The sequence below is a fragment of the Notechis scutatus genome, chromosome 2 (genome assembly GCF_049901735.1).
Source record: "Notechis scutatus isolate UNSWTSFEM ecotype Mainland chromosome 2, rNotScu1.2, whole genome shotgun sequence".
Lineage (NCBI taxonomy): Eukaryota > Metazoa > Chordata > Lepidosauria > Squamata > Elapidae > Notechis > Notechis scutatus.
The window spans coordinates 20,685,864-20,704,320 of NC_142010.1; the positions used below are offsets into that span (position 1 = coordinate 20,685,864).

The window sequence follows — 18,457 nt, forward strand, 5'->3', positions numbered from 1 at the left end:
TTCCGAAACTTCAAAAGGATTTATTGTGAGTTAACATGTCCGGCATTGCCTGAGTGTAGCCGACTCTGAAACACATCATTCATTGTCACCTTTGACCCTGCTTTTCACCCATCCCGAGTGTATCATAATTCATATTTTCCAATGAGACACATCATAGCCAAGAGACATCAATTATGTTCCCCAGTTAGAATTTTGCACGGCAGAAACTTCAATCACCTAGTTACTATCTTTGAAAACTATTTATGGACTGCAATTTCGGTTTCAAGCTGCCACACTCCTCCCCACTCCTGTTGGCAACTCTAAAAAGACCACAGAAATATTTTATGAGTTGACACTTTCCACAGTCCGTACACTCATATGCTTTCTCCTGTGTGGATCCTTCTATGGGAAGTCACAGAACTACTCTTTCTAAAACTCTTTCCACATTCCACACAGTGGTACGGTTTCTCCCCCGTGTGGATCCTTTTATGAGAATTAAGGGAACTGCTTACAGTGAAGCTCTTTCCACAGTCCGTACATTTGTATGGCTTCTCCCCTGTGTGAGTCCTTTTATGGGATGTAAGGGAACTGTTTACCCTAAAACTCTTCCCGCACTCCAGACATTGGTATGGCTTCTCTCCGGTGTGGATCTTTTTATGGGAAGTGAGGTAACTTGCAACACTGAATCTCTTCCCGCACTCCAGGCACTGATACGGTTTCTCCCCTGTGTGGATCCTCTGATGGCAAGTAAGCTCACTTTTGCGACAGAAGCACTTCCCGCACTCCGTACATGGATAGGGTTTCTCCCCTCTGTGGCTTCTCCTGTGGGAACTCAGGTAACTGCTCTGACTGAAGCACTTCCCACACTCCACGCATTGATAGGGTTTCTCTCCTCGGTGGATCCTCATATGGGATGTCAGGGAACAGCTCACACTAAAACTCTTCCCACACTCCATACATTTATAGGGCTTCTCTCCGGTGTGGATCCTTTTATGGGAAGTGAGGCGACTTATTTCTCTGAAGCACTTTCCGCACTCCAGGCACTGATACGGTTTCTCCCCTGTGTGGATCCTCTTATGGGAGGCAAGGTGGCTTCTCTGAGAGAAGCACTTCCCACACTCCGTACATTGATAGGGTTTCTCCCCGCTGTGGATTCTCCTGTGGGAAGTCAGGTAACTTCTCCTAATGAAGCTCTTTCCACACTCTGTGCAGGCATGTGGTTTCTCTCCTCGGTGGATCCTTTCATGAGTCATAAGCTGACTTTTCTGATGGAAGCTCTTCCCACAATCCATGCATTGATATGGATTCCTGCAGACCTGAATCTTTTGATGGTTACTGAGATGGCTACTCTGGCTGAAGGTCTCATCACATTTCACACCTTTATATAATTTTCCCCCAAACAATATATTTTGATTTAAAATAAGAGGAAAGGCCCATTCCCTATTTTCAGGTTGTGCCTCGACAGGATGCCTTCTGCAATTTCCACACAATCCTGATTCCTCCTTCAATATTTTTCCACACCCTGGACACATTCCGGTTTCTTGGTGATTTTTTTCAGCCAGGAGCACATTGTTATCTGCCTGATGAAAAGCGAGGGCTTTAACTGGCTCTCCGTTTAGGTGGTTTTCCTCAGGACTTTGAACTCCCCGTTGACATTGGAACATCGTTTCTCCAATTTCATTTTTGACTATTGGCAAGTTCTCTACCATCTCCTTCTTAGAGTCCTCTTTCTCCCACCATTCACCTGATTGAGACAAAAAGAAGAAACAAAGAGGTGAGTTTCATGAGATGCTCTAGCCCCAAGGTAAGGTACCCTCAGGGATCATGCTCTATTGTCACATCCTATATTTGAACATTACATGTAATTCTGAACTTATGAGCCATGGTGGCACAATGGTTAGAATGCAGTATTGCAGGCTAATTCTGTTGACTGCCAGTAGTTCGATTCTGACCGGCTCAAGGTCAAATGAGCGGGAGGGGCCAGCCAGTGGTGGAACTTGCCAGTTCACCGAACTGCGCTGAATTTTATAACCAACCAGTTCGCTTGAACCGGTGCGAACCGGCAACAGCTCCCTCTGAGCTTGACTCCCTCTTCTTTGTGGCAAACCTTCAAATATTGGAACATTACTATCATGTCAGCCCTAGTCTTTCTTTTCATTAAACTTAGACATATCTAATTCCAGCATGTTTTAGCCTCCAGTCCCCTAACCATCTTTGTTGCTCTTCTCTGCAATCTTTCTAGAGCCTCAAGATTATTTGATATCGTGGTGATCAAAACTGGATGCAGTATTCTATGTGTGGCCTTATCAAGGCATTTTAAAGTGGTATCAACACTTCATGCGATGCATGAAATTTGGGCCTATTAGGGTTACATGTAATTCTGAACTTATGAGCCATGGTGGCACAATGGTTAGAATGCAGTATTGCAGGCTAACTCTGCTGACTGCCAGAAGTTCGATTCTGGCCAGCTCAAGGTCAAACGAGCGGGATGGGGCCAGCCAGTGGTGGGATTTGCCAGTTCAGTGAACTGCGCTGAATCTTAACAACCGGTTCACTTGAACCGGTGCGAACCGGCAGCAGCTCCCTCTGAGCTTGACTCCCTCTTCTTTGTGGCAAACCCTCAAATATTGGAACATTACTATCATATCAGCCCTCGTCTTTCTTTTCATTCATTCAACTAGACATACCTAATTCCAGCATGTTTTAGCCTCCAGTTCCCTAACCATCTTTGTTGCTCTTTTCTGCAGTCTTTCTAGAGTCTCAACATTATTTTATATCATGCTGACCAAAACTGGATGCAGTATTCTAAGTGTGGTCTTATCAAGGCATTATAAAGTGGTATTAACACTTCATGTGATGCATGGAATTCGGACCTATTAGGGTTTCTGAATTCCAGAAAAATGGAAGGCACTCCCTACCCAAAAGAGAAACTCAATAAGGGGTGTGTGTGTGTGTTTGTTCCCTTCTATTGAGAAGAAACAGCATGAAGAGTTTTAGCCCTGCCTGCCTGATCTGGTGAGGGTCTCAATGCTGTTAAGGGCATTCACTGTAGGAAAGGAACAGACCAGCATTTTCTCAGAAACGGGTAAGCTGGTTACGTCTGACCAGAAAAGTAGAAAAAGAACTCTTACCTAGGCAGGTAATGTTCCTTGCATTTTCCAACGTGATCTCCCTGTACAGCAATTTTTGGTCATGATTCAGCAGGGCCCACTCCTCTTCCGAAAAAAATACGGCTATATCTTCAAATGTCATACAATTCTGAAATTAACAACAAAAAACAAACAAACCCATCTCTCTTAATGTAAAGTTCCAAGTTGTAGTTGAGGTCGTAAGTTGAGGATTACCTGTACCATCTGAAAATCACCCAAGGTCACTCTTGAGAGTGAAGTGGGTGGTATCTAATCTATTTATACAAATAAATAATTATAGCTCCACACTACTGCAGGAGGCCCTTTACCATTTCAGAGAACTGGTTGTCCAGTCTCTTCTTAAAAACCTCCAGCAATGGAGCTCCCACAAAATCTAAAGAAAAGCTATTCCACTAGTTAATTTTCCTCACTGTTAAGGAAATTCCTCCTTAGTTCTAGATCAGGGGTCTCCAACCTTAGCAACTTTAAGACTTGTGGACTTCAACTCCCAGAATTCCTCAGCCAGCTTTCCTGGCTGAGGAATTCTGGGAGTTGAAGTCCACAAGTCTTAAAGTTGCTAAGGTTGGAGACCCCTGTTCTAGATTGCTTCTCTCCTTGATTAGTTTCCATTCATTGCTTCTTGTCCTACCTTCAGGTGCTTTGTACAACAGCTCCCTCTTTTTTGTGGCAGCCCCTTAGATATTGGAACACTGCTATCATGTCACCCCAAGTCCTTCTTTTCATTAAACTAGACATACCCAAATCCTGCAACCATTTTTCATATATTTTAGCCTCTAGTCCTCTAATCATCTTCATCGCTCTTCTGTGTTCTCTTTCCAGACTCTCAACATCTTTTTTATATTGCAGCGATCAAAACTGGATTCAATATTCCAAGTTGTAGGTCTTACCAAGGCATTATAAATTGGTACTAACACTTTACATGAGCTTGATCCCTCCTACCTGAGTTGGAATGACCACAGCAGTTTCAGGTCCACCACAAAGCAGAGGCATTTTTGCAGGAAACCGCAGGGTTGCTCCATTTCCTAAGAAGACAAAAATGGAGGAAGGCATTTTGAAAACATTCCTACTGCATTCTTGAGAAAAATTATACCCAAAAAAATAAAAGGAGCATTTTTTTCACACCAGTGAGGGTGCAAGTAAGTAATATCAATAGCACCTCGACTTATATACCACTTCATAGTATTTTACAGCCCTTGCTAAGCAGGTTAAAGAGTCAGCATATTGCCCCCCAATAATCTTCCCCAACAGTTTTATGCTGCACACTGAGCATCATGGGAAGCAAGTTAGATGTCAACTCACAAAATATTTCTATGGTCTTTTTAGAGTTGCCAACAGAAAGGGAGCGGGGAGCTGTGTGGCAGCTTGGAAACCAAAAGTGCAGTCCATAAATAGTTTTCAAAGATAGTAACTAGGTGACTGACATTTCTGCCAAGCAAAATTCTAACTGGAGAGCATGACTGATGACTCTTGGCTATGGATGTGTCCCATTGGAGAATATGAATTATGATACACCTGGGGGGCAGGGGGGAAACCAGGGTCAAGGGTGACAGTGAATGATGTGTCTCAGAGTTGGCTACACCCAGGCAGTGCCGGACATTTAAACTCCCAATAAATCCTTTTGAAGTTTTGGAAGTTTGGCTCGAGACTCAGGATATAATTGGGGTAACTACCGGAATCCTGACAGTAGAACTGTACATGGTATGAACAACCCAAGGTTAAAAATATTAATTCCAAGTTCAATATTGGGGAGTGGGCTGATAGGGAACACCAGAGGGATAATAAAAAATAAAGACCTGGGTGTAATCTGTATCCACATAGGATCCAGGAGGAATAAGAACAAGGAAAACCTGTACCGTTTAGTGTTTGAAGTTACAACGGCAGGTAAAAATAATGATGATCATTATTCACACTTACGACAGTTGCAGTATCCTATGGTCATGTGATCAAAATTCAGATGCTCAGCAACTGCCATGCATTTATGACATTCAACGGTGTCCTGAGATCATACAACTTTCCAACAAGCAAAGCCAGTGGGGAAACCAGATCCCCTTGACAACCATGTTGCCAACTTAAGAACGGAAGTAATTCACTTCCCAACTGTCCCAAAGTTGCTTTTTCAAGAGGCAGATACAATTTTGGGACAACTATTACCTGGATGACTGAGAGTCTCCATGGACACTTAACAACGGTCACAAGGAAAGTCATAAAATGGGGCAAAACTCGCTTAACAACTGTCTTGCTTAGAAATTTAGGTTGCAACTGTGGTGTTAGCAATAGCACTACCAATAGCACTTAATACTTCTCTACTGCTTCATAGTGCTTTGATAGCCCTCTCTAAGTGATTTAGAGAGTCAGCAACTTTGCCCCCAACAACCTGGGTCCTCATTTTACGCACCTCGGAAGGGTGGAAGGGTGAGTCAACCTTGAGCTGCTCAGGATTGAACTGTGGACAGTTGGCAGAATTAGCCTGCAATACTGCATTCTAACCACTGTGCCACCATCGCAATAAATATGCATACACTGATCTGGGGATGCGAGACTGTGGCCAGAGGCCCAACCTCTCTGATTAACTGAGTAACAGGTGGTGAGGAGTGAAATAGAGAGGCTGAAGAGTTAGGCTTGGAGGTACTTTACTGGTCATGAGATGGAAGGGCTCTGTCAATCCACGGAAGGCCCCGTGAAGATATGAAGAATTAAGGTTCCTTAAGTCTGGACTTAAGAGTCTACTGAAATAGAGATTTTAAGATTGTGTCTTGCATTCACTTTTTCCCAGGACATCAAGGAATTGGGCAGCTGAGGAACAGTACGATTTCCATTAGACGGGACTTATACTCTTGCCTTATATTTGGAGCTGTGGTGGCGTGGTGGTTAGAAATTATTGCAGGCTAACTCTGCCCACAGCCAAGAGTTCGATCCTGGCTCCTCATTTTACCAACCTCTAAAGGATGGAAGACTGAGTCAACCTTGAGTCGGTGAGGATTTTCCCAGGACTTCAAGGAAGTGCGCAGGTGCTGAACAGTACGATTTCCGTTAGACGGGACTTACAATCTTGCCTTATCCGATTCATTTGGTGGCGTGGTGGTTCAATTTTTTTTTTCCAGACTAACTCTGCCCGCAGCCAGGAGTTCGATCCTCACCGGCTCAAGGTTGACTCAGCCATCTCTCCTTCCCAGGTGGGTAAAATGAGGACCCAGATTGTTGGGGGCAATAGGCTGACTCTGTAAACCGCTTAGAGGGGGCTGTAAAGCACTATGAAGCGGTATATAAGTCCAAGTGCTATTGCTGTTGCTATTTGGGAGTTTGGTGGGAGTTGATTGGCTGGATCAGGGTGCTCAATGTCTCATTGGGAGAGATGATGTTACATGCCTTGAAAGGGGGCATCTCTGCCTGGGAATGCTAGCAGCTCAAAGGGGCCTTTGTTGGTTAAGGATTTGCTTATTGGGACCCTGGAGAAACATTGGACTAAGGTTCCAAGCTGAACCAAAATGATCAATGAATGGATAACGTTCTGTAATATGTTCATTTTCAGCTGCACCCTGTTACGGTTCCTGGTGGAGTACAGCAATATAAACATTTAACGAATGAAGAACCTAATTTATTACCTTCGGATGTGATCTGAGCTGGATCCTCTTGGGAGATCCCTTCAAAGGCCAGTTCCTGAGAGAGAGGTGACAGGTCTGTGTGTGCTCGGGGCTTTTTTGCACCCACTTCCATGAAGGGATCCTGAACCTGTCCAAAGGGAAAAAAAGGACGAGGATTTTAAGGTCCACTGCAACCAGGTTCTCTCTAAAAAGAGAGGGCTTCTCACATACAGGTAGACTAGAACAACATTTGAAGGGACCTTGGAGTCCAACCCCTGCTCAGGCAGGAAACCCTACACCATTTCAGACAAACGGTTGTAAAACCTCTCCTTAAAAACTTCCCGTATTGGAGCATTCACAACTTCTGGAGGCAAATTGTTCCACTGATTAATTGTTCTCACAATCAGGAAATTTCTCCCTAGTTCTAAGTTGCCTCTCTCCTTGATTAGTTTCCACCCATTGTTTCTTATCCTGCCCTCAAGTGCTTTGGAGAATAGCTTGTCTCCCTCTTCTTTGTGGCAGCCCCTAAGATGTTGGAAGAGTGCTATCATGTCACCCGTAGTCCTTTTCATGAAACTAGACATACCCACTTCACCACTGAAGCTTCTCAACCCCGTCAGGGACCGCTGGAGCCTTCGCTGCCAAGCAGCTGATTGGCGGTTGGATCAGCCTCCTGGAATACTACCAATCAGTTGTTCAAGGCAGCGGCAAATGGTTGAGATGATCCCCGCCGCCAGGAAGAGCTGATCAGCAGTATTATGAGAAGCTAGGTGTGTCTTAAGTTCTGGAGCATCTTATAGTGCAAAAATTATGGTATATACTGCTTCACAGTGCTTTTACAGCCCTCTCTAAGCAGTTTACAGAGTCAGCATCTTGCCCCTCAACAATATGGGTCCTCATTGGACCGACCTCAGAAGGATGGAAGGCTGAGTCAACATTCATAACGGTCGTAAGTCATTTTTTTCCAATGCTGTTGTAACTTTGGATGGTCACTAAGTGAACTGTTGCTAAGTCAAGGATTAGCTACACAATGATTTTTTTGTCTCACCTGCATTTCTGCCAGCTTCTTCTCCTCCGCCTGGCTCAGGAGGAAGCCTTCCGCGAGGGCCACCGCCTGGGAACTGGTCTCTGCTCCACACTCCCGCACCCACCTCTCCATCTCTGAAGGCAGGATGGCCAGGAACTGCTCCAGGACCACCAAGTCCAACATCTGAGTTTTTGTGTGTTTCTCTGGCTTCAGCCATCGACGATAAATATGGTGTAACCGACTGCAAAGTTCTCGGGGAGCCTCGGTTTCTTTGTAGAACTCCTGGCAAAGTTGATGTTTTCCAGCCCATCTGATGGTTCTTCCTTCCAGGACGTTGTCCTTCCTCGTTCTTCTCCAGAACTTCTCAGTAGACCTATGCAAAGCAACATGGGATCCGTATCCTTCTGGGTCTTGTGACGTGGTTTTTGGGGTGTACCGAGAGACTGGTTCACATCCGTCCGAAGTCTGTCCTGGATTTGCAAAAGGACTTTCAGTCAAAGGAGCAGAATGGCAAGAAGAGGCACTGTGAGCCATTTTGGGAGATGTGGAACTTTGAGCCTCCAACGATAAGAATCCTTCCAGCCAAAAAAATGAAAATGCTTTCAGTTTTCAAGCTAAGGGAAAGGAACAAAAGGAAAGAAAAAGTCAGGAAAAAAAGAGAGCTGCCTTCGTAGACTTCGATAGGATGTCCTTGTCCAAATTCATTGAAGGGAAGACTGAGAAGACGGTGTGTCAACTCATAAAACATTCCTATGCTTGTTTTAGTAGTTGCCAAAAGAAGGGGGGGAGGAACGAAATCAGGAAGAGCAGTTGAAAACAAAAGTATATTCCAACTCTTATCTTTAAAAGATTGTAACTAAGCTACCAGAGGTTTGCTCCAAATATATTTAATTGGAGAACGTGAATGATGACACCCAGCCTGTGAACGTGCTATACCCATGACAGCAAACCTATGGCACACAGAGCCATTTTGCTGGCACACGAGCCGCAGGCAAACTTACCATACTGCGCATGCGCGCACCTCACAGCTGATTTTTTTCTGCTGGTTTGAGGCCTTTTTTGGCCTGTCAGAGGCTTAAAAAAACTTTCTGCAGGCTTTTCAGGATGAATAATAGGCCTCATTTTGTCACTTCCTGTAATACTGGAAGTGACGAAACAGGCCTATTATTCATCCTGAAAAGCCTGCAGGTTTTTTTAAGCCTCTGGGAGGCCGAAAAAGGCCTCAAATCAGCTGAAAAATCAGCTGAAAAATCAGCTGTGAGGCGCAGTGCAGGTAAGGGGATGGTGGGAGGGGGGAGATTGTGCACGCATGCACAGGGTCATGAGGGGGTGCACGCATTGCCTTCTGGGTGCTGGCACGCGAGCCCAAAAAGGTTGGCCACCACTATGCTATACCATAGTTTACAAGACACCTGGGGGGAGGGGGGAAACAGGGTCACAGGTGACTGTAAATTACATATGCCAGAGATGGCTTCATACAGGGCAGTGCCAGTATGTTGCCTCTAATGAATCCTTTGAAATTTTCTGAAGGTTGGTTCAAGAATCATGATTTAATTAGGGCGATTGCTGGAATCCTGACACACTGCTCTTAAAAGCACATACAAACAAAACACACACAATCACTTTTCAAAAAGAAAGTACAGGTAGGTCATGATTTACGACCACAATTGAGTCAAAAAAACCTCTGTTGCTAAGGAAGACAGTTTTGCCCCACTTTGCAACCTTGCTTGCCACAGTGGTTAAGTGAATCACTGCCTTTGTTTTATGTCAGTTACACAGTTGTTAAGTGAATCTGGCGTCCCTCCATTGACTTTGCTTGTCAGAAGGTGGCAAAAGGGGATCGGGTGTAACCCAGGGACTCTGCAGCTGTCATGAATACATGCCAGTTGTCAAGCATTTTTCTTTTGGGGGGGGGGCTGTTGTTGTAACCTTGAACAGTCACTATAACAAATGGTTGTAATTCGAGGAGGATTACTTGTATTTCTTAGGACAAGCAAAGTCATTGTCCTGGAGAGTTTTTCTTTACTTCAGCACCTGGGTAACTTTGCAAAGGGCAGATTAATTCCCAGAGCTTCCAAGCTGGAGATACCTCCAATGCTGGCACTTAGCTTGGGTCCTGGAGCAGGGTGGGGGGGACACATCCCAAACCCCTCTGGCTTTTCCTCCAGCACCTTCACCCCCAAACCCCTCTGGCTTTATTTCCAGCACCCCCAAATGAAGGTTTTTGGACAGGAAAAACCATGGACAGCCACTTCTGGGGGATGGGGTTGTCTTCCTTTCTGCGGGCCAGGCTCTCCACCCGCCAGGACCCCTCCCCTCCCAGGGTGGGAAACGGGGTCATGGGGTGGGATGGGGATAGAGGGGGAGCAGTCCCAAGGAGCTCTGCCTGGCTCTCCTCCCTTCCCCCCAGCCTTTTATTCTGGGGGGGGGGAATAAAAGCATCCTAATCTAAAAGACCCCCAACCTTAAAGAGGAGGAGGAGGGGAAGGAGGATCCGGAGAAGAATCGCCTCACCTGAAACCTTCAACGGGTTGCAAGGGATCCTCCGGCGCCCGCGCTCCAGGCTCCTCCCACCCCGCCCGGGATTCCAAGCTCCGCCCGCTTCGCAACGGCTCTCGCTTCCACCGTTGAGAGCTTGTTCGCGCCTGCGCACTCTTCTGCAGGCATCTAAAGGGTTAAAGTAGAATCCCAGCTCCAAAGACTCCTCCCATTCGACCAGGGATTCCAAAGCTCCACCCACCGCACCTGGAGAAGAACGCGCGCTCCGCCTTCCCCTCGCAGCTCCGCTCTCGCCACTAAGGGTTGGGGAGCACGTTTGCGCCTGCGCATTCTTCTGGGGACGTAATTAAGCCTTAGCGTCCCCAGCTCCAGGCTCTTCCCACCCACCTGTATTTCCGAGCTCTCCAGTTGGGAAAGGACGCGCGCTCCGCCCTCCTCCTTAAGGAATTGAAGAGCAGAATCGCGCCTGCGCATTCTTCTGCAGGTAATCTTAACAGAAAAAACTCATTGTTCCTAGAGAGGCCTCTCGAATGATGCCCCCCCATCGATGGGAAGCATAACGCTCGCTTGCTGGGCAGCGCCACCTGGTGGATCCCGCCCACCAGTTGCGCCAAGTGAGCGACTCGCTGCCCCATTTTATTTGCATCCCGTCCGCGATCCTTTTTATTTTATTATTTTATTTATTTTATGTCAAGTGATTATAAGATAACAGGTGTAAGTATAAACATAGTTATGAATACATGAAATGGATACATATAAGAAAAATAAAAGAAACAATAGGACAGGGACGGTAGGCACCTTGGTGCGCTTATTGCACGCCCCCTACAGACCTCTTAGGAAAGAGGTGAGGTCAATAGTAGACAGTCTAAGCAGGTTAAAGTTTTTGGGGTTTGGGTGAGAAACCACAGAGTCAGGGAGAGTATTCCAGACATTGACCACTCTATTGCTGAAGTCGTATTTCCTGCAATCAAGTTTGGTGCGATTAACCTTGAGTTTGTATCTATTGTTTGCTCTTGTGTTGTTATGGTTGAAGCTGAAGTATTCATTGACAGGTAAGTCATTGCAATGTATGATTTTATATGCTATACTTAGATCGGACCGAAGGCAGCATAGTTCTAGGTTTTCTAGGTCTAGAATTTCAAGTCTGGTGGCATAAGGTATTCTGCAATGAGGAGAGGAGAGGAGAACTCTTCTTGTGAAATATTTCTGTGACTTTCTCAACTGTGTTAATATCAGATACATAATGCGGATTCCAGACTGATGAGCTGTATTCGAGTATTGGTCTAGCAAATGTTTTGTATGCTCTAGTTAGTAGTGTGATATTACCAGAGGAAAAGCTACGCAGGATTAATGCCTTTTTGGCTATGTATTTACAGTGGGCTCTAGCACTTAGATCATTAGAGATGAGTACTCCAAGGTCCTTGACAGAGTTTGGATCATCAACAAGGTCTTGACTATTCAGCTTGTATTTTATTTTCTCCTTTTTTTCTTTTCTTTTTTTTCTTTTTGCCAATATGTAAGACAGAGCATTTATTTGTTGAGGTCTTTTTGAAGGGTAGCAGTATTGTTGGTGGTGTTGAACAGCTTTACATCATCGGCGAAGAGAACGCAGTTGCTCTTAATATGATCACAGAGGTCATTTATGTAGAGTATGAAGAGAGGGATCCTTCGGGGCTACCAGTGTCGAAGTTGGGCCTCAGGGTGCTCTCCCATAAATCATGGGGTTTTAATGGTCTTTTCTCCCCGTGGACTGTTTTTTCATTGGGTTTCCTTGGTGGGTTTTTTTGGGGTGTTGCAGGTCCAGCTCCCCAGTTTTTGCAAGGATGACAAAATCCCAGACCACCTAGTTGAGTTCAGCCAGGGAGTCCTCGACTTATGACCACCGTTTGAGCCCCAAAATTTCTGCCGCTAAGCGAGATGGTTGTTAAGTGAATTTCCCCCCTATCTTGCGACCTTTCTTCCATAATTGTTAAGTGAACCACTACACTTGTTAAGTAAATCTGGCTTTCCCCGTTGATTTTTCCGGTCAGGTCACAAAAGGGGGATCCCATGGCCCCAGGACACGGCAGCTGTCATAAATATGAGTCACTTGCCCAGCGTCTGAATTCTGATCCCGTGACCCTGGGGATCATGAGTGTGAAAAATGGCCATAAGTCACTTTTTTTTCAGAGCTGTTGTTAACTTTTGGTCACTAAATGAACTGCTGTTAAGTTGGGGAGTACCTGCCCATATTCTCACACAGACACACATTTATATGCCTGGCACAATAAATACAACCGCACCACAAGTTTACCACAGGAAATGGCAATAAAGATAATATTCCTTTACAAATTTTAAAAGTTTGTTTCTTCCTCTTTTTGCATTCCTCCAAAGGCCGTTAGAGGTACGGTTATGATTTCATCACAAGGGAGAATTCCTGCTCTCTAAGAAGGAATATATTCCAGAAAATATATTGAACCTTATGATTCTTGACTAAAGTATCTTTTCTTTTATGTACATTGAGAGCATTTGCACCAAGACAAATTCCTTGTATGCGCAATCACACTTGGCCAATAAAAGAATTCTATTCTATTCTATTTCTATTCTATTCCCCATTTTATTCTATTCCCTATTCCCTATTCCCTTTTCTATTCTATTCTACTTCCTATTCTATTCTATTCCCTATTCCCTTTTCTATTCCATTCTATTTCCTATTCTGTCCTATCCTATTCCCTTTTCCATTCCATTCCCATTTCCTATGATTTGATTGCTTATTGTACCCTATGACTATTATTAAGCGTTGTACCTGATGATTCTTGACTCTTGATGAATATATCTTTTCTTTGATGTGCACTGAGAGCATTTGCAGCAAGACAAATTCCTTGTGTGTCCAATCACACTTGGCCAATAAAGAATTCTATTCCATTCCAATATTTCTATTCTATGCTAATCTCTTCTATCTAGTTGCCAAGTTTGGGGACCCTTGCTTTAAAATCAAGGGTCTTCGAATGTGACTGCTTTTAGATTTGTGGACTTCAACTCCCAGAATTCCTCCTCCAAGTCATGTGAGCTTGGGAATTCTGGGAGTTGAAGTCCACAAGTCTTAAAGCGGTCAAGTTCGAAGACCCTTGGTTTAAATCAGCAGTCGCCAACCGGTGGGCCATGAGAAAATTTTTGGTGGGTCTCAGAGAAATCTCACCCCCAGAGCACCCCCCCCCAAAGCAATTAATCCAGGCTGCGCAGAAACACAAGGCTGTGCCGCCCACATAGCCCGTGGGAACCCTCCCCGCCCATTCACTCTTTACCTCGCAAACTTGCCTGCTAAATTGCTATTTTTCCTTTTTCTGACCATCAGCTGTTCTGCTGTGCTGGGAGATTTAGATTAGTTAGAAAGCAGGAAATGGTTGGATTTCTTGCTTTCTAGCTAGTCTTTAGATCTTCGGCTCTGCTTTTAAGCACAGCCGAACCTGTCTTAGGACTGAAGGTTCTATGATTCAGTGCAGACTCACGGCAAGCAAATTTTATGTGACAGACTGAGCTAGCCGATGGCAGATAGATAGATCACTGAATGATTCTGTGAGCAACTCAGTCTGGTTGCCTGCTTTGCGTGATTTTGGGTAAAAGTTGCTCTTTTTTTATTAAAAAAAATCAATATTTATATAAATATTTATAATATTTATATACAAGCCATGCCCAGCCAGTTACATGACCACACCACACCCACAAATTAGGCCACACCCACAGAACTAGTTAGTGGTCCCTGGGATTTTAAATTATGAGTTTGGTGGTAGCTGAGGTCCAAAAGGTTGGCAACCCCTGCTTTAAATAAACCCGAGATGACCATCCAGCTGAAGGATGCAGGGTGTGTGGGTGTGTGGGTGTGTGTACACACACACACACCGATGCATACCCCGGCAGCCACCAGGGGGCAGCCAAGCAACCCCTTTCATTCTTTCCCCGAGGTTTGTACGGCTTGGGAGCCCCGCTGCAAAGACACCATTGCACCACAGCCGCCCAACAGCGCATCCTTTTCATAGCCCGGCTTGGGCTGCCCTCTGGCGGCCGTCCGGATTTTGCAACCCCATTTACTCTCTCCCTCCTCCTTGCAAACAACGCCCCCCCCGCGCCGCCTGCCCGTCCAGGCCTCCTCTCATTGGCCCGCCTCCCTCTTCTCGACCCGCCCCACCCGGATTGGCTCCTCCTCCTCCTCTTTCTGGGAAGCGGAGCACAAAGGGAAGCCTCCGTCACTGCCTTCCCCCACCCTCCCCGCGATAGGAGATCCGTGCCTCAGGTGAGTCCCTTCTTTGCAACGCTCAGCTCTTGCAGGATTGCAAACGGGTGCAATGATCGCGCGCCCCCTCCCCACAACCCTGGACCCATCCACCCCTTCCGAGGCTTGCACTACAACTCCCATTGTCCCCGGAGGAGCCGCTTTGCCGCAGCTTCCCACGTGGCTGGCTCCCTCGCTTCCTCTTTTCAACCCCCCCACCACCATAGGCACTTCCTTCCTTTCCTCTCCCATCTTTTGCACCGCGGATCCCCTCTCCACGCTTTCCACGGGGGCTCGTGTCCTTGCTTTCGGCCCCTCCCGATTTCTATTTATTTCCCTCCCCTCCCGTGTCGTCCCCTCCCAGGCCCCTCCCAGAGAGAGTAAGTAGATCCTTGATTTCTGATTTTCCCCCTGCTTCCTTGGAAAGAGAAGGCGAGAAGAGAGAGAGATTTGGGAGGAGGTGGGGGGCAGAATCTCCCCTTTTAAAAAAATGGGAGAACCACCACCATTGGGATCCGTTGGGATCTTTCCAAGGGAGATTCCCGCCGCCCTTCCACAAGCGATCCCCCCTTCCCTTTACATACAAGGATCCAGTATGGTGGGGTTGGTGGAATCCCCCGGATTTAGAAGGGATGGGATCCACAAGGGAGGTGGGTTGGTTTTGTTTTTTTTGCAAAATACGCAAACATTTTGCATGGGTTTTATTTTATTTTTTTGCTCGTAGGATGAACGTGTTTGTTTTTTTTAAAAAAAAATCCTTTTCTTGGGGGTATTCAAGGGAGCGGGGGAAACCAAGTATGGGCAAAGAATTGTGATTGCTAAAAAAAAGAAAAAAGCCAAAACTGGGCCTGTTGTGGGAGGTGAGTGCTGGTCTTTTTCCTCCCCACCTCCACAATGTTTTAATTTTCTTGTTCCCCTTCTTGGAGGAAGACTTAAGGGCTCAGGACTTAAGGCCTTAGGAAGGAAGCAAAGGCAAAAAATTCAGGGTGGGTGGGGATAAACCCCCCAGAGGTGTTGTGGTTTAATTTGGCTAGAACTCTGGGTGGAAGGTGAAGGTGGAGAAGGGCCACGGAGGTGGGCGGCTGGGTGTTGGAGCCCCAGAGAGGACGCTCCTTTTAATGCCCGCCCCGTAGGTGGAAGAATGGAACGCACCTCCAGGGTGCATATCCTGGACAAAGGCGTTCTCCACTTATTCTTCCAATAGTTGGTGGGATCTATCTGCTTCCAAACTAGAATATAGCCGAGATGGCGAACCTATGCCAAGTGTGCCGGAAGTGCCACACAGAGCCACTTCTGCTGGCACGTGAGAGGTCGCCCGGAAGAGCCCCACTGCGCAGGTGGGCACGCTCCCCCCGCTAGCCAGCTGATTATCTGCCACGCATGCGTGGGGGGAGACGTACATGTGGGAGATGCACACGCATGTGCAGAGGCATGTGGCGTGTGGGGGGTTGCGTGTGCATGCACAGAGGCGTGGCGTGCAGGGGGTCGTATGTGGGGGTGGCGGGGGAGTCGCACGCGCATTGCATCGTGGGTGCAGGGATGGGAGCGCACCTTTGGCTGCAAAAGTGGAAAAGGTTAGCCATCACTGGAATATAGAATAATAGGGATAGGATGGAATGGCATGGAAGAATAGAAGTAGAATTAGATATGGAAAAATAGAAATAGAATGGATGGAATGGAATAGAATAGAATGAAATAGAATATAAAATAGAATAACAGGGATAGGATGGAATGGCATGGAAGAATAGAAGTAGAATTAGAAATGGAAGAATAGAAATAGAATAGATGGAATGGAATAGAATAGAATATAGAATAGAATAATAGGGATAGGATGGGATGGAATGGAAGAATAGAATTAGAAATGGAAGAATAGAAATAGAATAGATGGAATAGAATAGAATGAAATAGAATATAGAATAGAATAATAGGGATTGGAATGGAATGGAAGAATAGAAGTAGAATTAGAAATGGAAGAATAGGAATAGAATAGATGGAATGGAATGGAATAGAATGTAGAATAGAATAGGGTTAGGATGGAATGAAAGAATAGAAATAGGAATAGAATAGATGGAATATAATAGAATGAAATAGAATATAGAATAGAATGATAGGGATAGGATGGAATGGAATGGAAGAATAGAAATAGAAATAAAAGAATAAAAATAGAATAGAATGAAATAGAATGTTGAATAGAATAGGGTGGAATGAAAGAATAGAAATAGGAATAGAGTAGATGGAATAGAATAGAATGAAATAGAATACAGAATAGAATAATAGGGATAGGATGGAATGGAATGAAGAATAGAAATAGAATTAGAAATAGAATAGAAATAGAATAGATGGAATGGAATGGAAGAGTAGAAATAGAATTAGAAATGGAAGAATAGAAATAGAATAGCTGGAATGGAATAGAATAGAATGAAATAGAATATAGAATAGAATAGGGATAGGATGGAATGGAAGAATAGAAATAGGGATAGAATAGATGGAATAGAATATAGAATAGAATAATAGGGATAGGATGGAATGGAAGAATAGAAGTAGAAGAATGGAAATGGAATAGATGGAATGGAATAGAATAGAAAATAGAATATAATAGAAAAGAGTATAATTCATTTTTGGCCAAGTGTGATTAGACACACAAGAAATTTGTCTCCATTGCAATTTGTCTCTCAGTGTACATACAAGCAACAAATGATAAATCATGGTCATAGTACAGAGTACGACAAGTGATAGATCATTAGCAATAGCACTTAGACCAAAGGTCTTCAAACTTTGCAAGTTTAAGATTAGTGGACTTCAACTCCCAGAATTCCTGAGTTAACATGACTGGAGGAGTTGAAGTCCAGAAGTCTTAAAGCTGTCAAATTTAAAGACCCCTAGGTTAGAATTATCTATTGCTTCACAGTCCTTTACAGCGCTCTCTAAGTGGTTTTTACAGAGCCAGCATCTTGCCCTCAACAATCTGGGCCCTCAATTTACTAACCTCAGAAAGAAGGATGGAATGGGTTAAAAAGAGTGGAAAGGAGATCTGATTTGGCTAGCCCTAGGTAGTCTTTGGCTTACAACTGTTCATTTAGTGACTGAAGTTACAGCATCACTGAAAAAAGGTGACTTATGACCAGTTTGCTGCTGCTGTAACACCATAGTCTACAAATCCCCTGGGAGAAACTAATCCGGCTGCCTGATTTTAAAAAATACCATTGAATCTCGGCAATGTAATTTTGCTTCAGACAAGAAGGCGGTGGAGAGAGTGGTGAGGACGGCAGAAAACGTTATGGGTAGTTCACTTCCTTCTGTCCGGGACATGGCATAAAAATGATGCTTGAGCAGGGACCGCAGGATTGCCTGGATGCTACACCTCCTCTTCACGACCTGTTTTCCTTGTTACTGTCGTCTTCGTGGTATCCAAAGCACATCTAGATTCAGTCACAGTTTCGTTCCATGTAGAATAGAACAGCAGTGTCAAACTCAAGGCTCACGGGCCAGATGCAGCCCATGGGGTGCCTAGATCTGGCCTGTGGGGGCCACCCTGGAAACAGCTAAAGACTGGCCCGCGGTGCCTCTGCCAGCAAAAATGGAGTTTGGGAGCCTGTTTTCAGTGGCAGATGCACTTGGGCGGCCACAGATTGTCATGCCGCTGTCAGAATCTGACTCCGAAGGGGAAGCCGAACAGCTGACAGGGAGTGGGAGTATGGCTCCATTGGCTGTGGAGGAAACTGGGGAAGGGCAAGTCCGGCTGGGCAGAGCAAGAGAGAGGTAGAACAAGGGAGAGGGAGTTCAGAGGAAGAACCAGGCCCACTCCCTCTTCATCCTAGGGCAGTGGTCCCCAACCTTTTTTGTACCAGGGACCGGTTTCAAGCAGAAATTTTTTGCAAGGACCGGGGGGGGAGAGAGAAGAGAAGGAGGCTTCGCTCTCTCGCTGCTCCACCAGCCCAGGAAGAAACTGCTTCAAAGAAGCGGGGGGGGGTTT

The 18,457-nt window shown here is 45.4% G+C and overlaps 2 protein-coding genes across 6 annotated transcripts in view; one reads left to right on the top strand and one right to left on the bottom strand.

The window, feature by feature from the left end:
- Positions 1-10,705, bottom strand: LOC113429886 (uncharacterized). Of its 2 annotated transcripts, none has more exons than XM_087953642.1 (6): positions 10,623-10,705; positions 7,758-8,350; positions 6,731-6,857; positions 4,068-4,150; positions 3,111-3,237; positions 1-1,723 (listed from the first exon to the last, which is right to left on the bottom strand). In XM_087953642.1, exons 2-6 carry the CDS (start codon positions 8,268-8,270, stop codon positions 354-356), a joined length of 2,220 nt encoding a protein of 739 aa, XP_087809768.1. In that variant the 5' UTR covers positions 8,271-8,350; positions 10,623-10,705; the 3' UTR covers positions 1-353. The 2 variants fall into 2 exon arrangements, with proteins under 2 accessions (XP_087809768.1, XP_087809767.1); XM_087953641.1 differs by lacking the exon at positions 10,623-10,705 and adding an exon at positions 10,251-10,513.
- LOC113425948 (uncharacterized) overlaps positions 10,564-18,457 on the top strand; it is a 23,809-nt gene continuing 15,915 nt past the window's right edge. Inside the window, exon 1 of one of the 4 annotated variants that reach the window (XM_087953693.1) lies at positions 10,564-10,719. The gene's annotated coding sequence lies outside the window, so the exon portion shown is untranslated. Of the gene's footprint in view, positions 10,720-14,424; positions 14,506-18,457 lie in introns of those variants that run through there. The other 3 variants (XM_087953695.1, XM_026688257.2, XM_087953694.1) reach the window with 3 other exon arrangements.